The sequence below is a fragment of the Akebia trifoliata genome, chromosome 13, assembly GCF_017979445.1.
Source record: "Akebia trifoliata isolate Shusen 1 chromosome 13, ASM1797944v1, whole genome shotgun sequence".
NCBI classification, from domain to species: Eukaryota; Viridiplantae; Streptophyta; class Magnoliopsida; order Ranunculales; family Lardizabalaceae; genus Akebia; species Akebia trifoliata.
Window position 1 is genome coordinate 1,402,932 of NC_141387.1, and position 3,280 is coordinate 1,406,211.

At 37.9% G+C, this 3,280-nt stretch overlaps 1 protein-coding gene across 1 annotated transcript; it reads right to left on the reverse strand.

Moving 5' to 3' along the window:
* Nucleotides 1-310: 310 nt before the first annotated feature.
* Nucleotides 311-2,718, reverse strand: LOC147387175 (triacylglycerol lipase 2-like). The gene is made up of 9 exons (XM_086421505.1): nt 2,533-2,718; nt 2,336-2,446; nt 2,089-2,229; nt 1,890-2,000; nt 1,505-1,648; nt 1,372-1,412; nt 1,206-1,285; nt 769-864; nt 311-630 (listed from the first exon to the last, which is right to left on the reverse strand). The coding sequence occupies exons 1-9, from the start codon at nt 2,716-2,718 to the stop codon at nt 311-313; spliced, it is 1,230 nt and encodes a 409-aa protein (XP_086277631.1).
* Nucleotides 2,719-3,280: the final 562 nt, after the last annotated feature.

The following is a 3,280-nucleotide window of genomic DNA, read 5'->3' on the forward strand; positions in this document are numbered from 1 at the left end:
ATCGTAAAATTCGATTTAGATGAATCACGTCGTTGTGAAAAGCTGTGTTAACTTGGATGAATTTATCTTAATCAATCTTGCAAAATCAGCCTCAGATTTTCCAACATGAACTTTCCCAAATGGCTGAAATACAATATACTTTGACAATTTGACTACAAATTTGATCTTAGTGGTAAGAAATTGACCACAGTCAATGCCAAGGACAAACAATGAAGAGAGAAATTCTTAGGAAACATATACAATCAACCTTTCAAATTACTACAAACAAGGTGAAACAGAAACAACTCTAGTCACCATTTTGATGATTTTCTCATTGAAGCTTGAAGAAGGCCATAAGAGGATTATAAATCACTTCCTTAGCATTCACACCCATAACGAAATCCGCATGAGCATAGTCCTCTCGGTACTGAACCACTAACTTATCACCATCGTGATCTTTGAGGCTACCTAGTAAAACCTTCACGTCATTAACATCGGAGAGCGCATCTTGCCCTCCATAACTGAGGAAGAGAGGAAGATCATTAGGGATGCTAGTCATGTCGTATACAGGAGGTGTAGACTGCCCGTAATGCTTCATGTTCTTGTCTTCGTCGCCATAATCGTACATTGTTATGGTGTCTTCTCTAATCACTAATAAGCCGATAAACCCGAATAACGTCAGCCTCTAAAGAAAATAATATTACACTCTTTACAATACAATTAATTAATCACTTTAATTTAAGTTGGTTTAGTACTCATTTTAATCAAAATTTAAATTTTGATACTTACTTTGAGCAAGGTGGACCATGTTCTTTGTTGAGGTTGATTGAGGCTCATTTTGAAGAAAAACATCGATATTTGAAGAGTTGAGGCAGCAGTTCTTGCCTTCAGATAACGATCACATATTTAATAAGTAGGAAGGAGAGACAAAAACAAAAAGATATTAAGTGCAATAGTGAAAGATGTTTTTGTATCCAGTAAATTGTCATTTTTTTTCACGGGAGTGTCCAAACTTACGTCCGGCTAGGGGGACCGGAGCCAAGGCATTTATGGGTCCCTCCCCCGGGCACGTACAATGCCCATACATCACACGCATCTAGTGAGGGTGCAGCCTCGCAAGTGGCCCTTGGCATTTAAGAACGATGTAACTTCTGTTGTGTTCCTTTATTTTTATTGTCTTTGTGGTGTCTATGGGGTTGGGGCCTCATAGGTACTAAAAGTATTACCTGTGAAAGATGTCATCAAGTCGTCGCAATCGACGCCTGGTGCCTTGCATATAACTTCGAGAAGTTTAGATACAGCTTTCCTGTTAAATTTGAGAAAATTATAGTCACAAATCTCATTTTCTTTTCCAAGATAAAGTTTCTCTCATTAGGTGAGATGTTGTCTCACCCGTTTGGAGCGAACTCATCGATACCCAACCAGTAGATGTCCTGTTATAAGCATTAAAAAGTGGTTAATAAGTTAAAGTACTAATAGAACTAAAACATGATAAAGTTTCGAAGTTTTTTTTTTTTTTTCTTACTTCAGCGAGAAAACTCTCAGCGGCCGCTCGGGCAAGAGGCGAAGATATTTGACCCAAATGAGCGATTGGGCTCAGCAATGCGGCTGATCTCAACATGTCCAAGAGCTTTTTTTGCGAGAATGACGCAAGAGCAATCAAAGTTCCCTATGTAATTAATAAGAGTATTAGATATATGAAGTATTGTAATGATCTTTGACACACGCCTCCCTCACAAAACCGTATACCATTTGCCTTGGGATACCCATAACCTTAATTTTCTTGTGTATCCCGAGGTAAATGATCTATGGTTCTGTGATGGGGGTGTGTGTCAGAGGGGGGCGTCATATTATCACGACTATATGAAGTATTGTAATAAGGTGTACATAGACGATGTTAAGATATTCACCAGAGAATGCCCGACATAATGGAGTTTCTGACCGGTTTGATCGCTCACGTATTGGAAAATAGCTGGGAGTTCGTACTCCACCAATTGATCCCAAGACCAATCCCAATAAGGCTATAAATAAAAACCAATAAAATCTATAAAACACAAATTGTTACACAATTAATGCGGGATCATCGATAAAAAATACAAATAAAAAAACCTGATCATCTGGACTAAGTGTGGTGTGTCCACGGCTAAATCTGGTCCCACGGGTATTGGCGATCCACACGTCAAACCCATTATCTGCCAAGATGAATGCTAAAGACTGGTCTGGAGAATTTAGCAGCCATGTTATCCCATCCTACCAACCCACACAACCTATTAATGTTGCAATAAAAAAATTTTGGTGTGGCAATATAATTAACAAAAATAATGAAATTTATGTGAAAATTTTTTCCTTAACTTACCATGAGGACTCCATGCTGCAACAAAACTGGTGTCCTGCCTTCTGGTGTCCCACCAGACTTCCCCACTGGAATTCTTTGAATACTAAGAATATAACCATCTTGCGTCGTCACCTAACAAAACCAAATAATGTAACGGATAAGCCGATAACCCCACAATTACGTAAATAGTATAAATACGATTAGGTTGAACAATATACTGTATGTTCTTCGCAACCATATCCATATACGTCCACCCTCAATTTACAAATACCATCATCGCCAGATGGGGCTAATGAAGACACACCACCCTCAACGTCTCTCGAGACGAGCTTTGTTCTTGCCCCAAGTGCCAACCCATAGAGTATAAACATTAGAAGAACACATGTGAGGGTGGTGTAAGCCATGTCTAACTGGATTTGTTGTTCTGTTCTGCAATAATTCCCTCAAATTCTCCAACATTTAAAATGGTGTGAAAATGGATGGAAACAAAATTGATTTCTTCAACAAAAAAAAAGGTCTAAACAAGGTATCTAGTGGTACCCATTACATATTTATTAATATAATCATGCACCAATCCTTATGATTTCTAGATTTCGTCGTTGTTACGATGCTGTTTTTCATACAAGAATTTGTACCAAACAATTCATACTATGTGGAAAAAAACAATATTCTTTTTATTGGTTCTTTTGTCTCCTTAGTAGTAAACTTGGAATATAGCTCCAATTGTGTTCTTAGAAAACTAAGACCAATTGCACCCTTTTCGTACAAGATAAGGGAACAATGACAATACCTTCCAGCTTGTGATCAGTTTTTAGTTTTTGGTCTAAAAAGGGCCCCAAAATGTTTTTAAATGAAATTTTTTCTTGGGTCCAATGAAGTTGGTCTCTTGGTGTCTAACTAATGGGCCATGGTTCTAAATTTCGTCCAAGTCGTCTTGGTCTTATTTGACAATGATATGGATATATG

Excerpts from the sequence above, each read along its gene's own strand:
- LOC147387175 (XM_086421505.1), bottom strand. The coding sequence starts at position 2,718 with ATGGCTTACACCACCCTCACATGTGTTCTTCTAATGTTTATACTCTAT. Across the intron at positions 1,286-1,371 it reads GATGAGTTCGCTCCAAACGG|GAAAGCTGTATCTAAACTTC; the intron begins GTGAGACAACAT and ends CAAATTTAACAG. Across the intron at positions 865-1,205 it reads CTTGATGACATCTTTCACAG|GCAAGAACTGCTGCCTCAAC; the intron begins GTAATACTTTTA and ends CGTTATCTGAAG.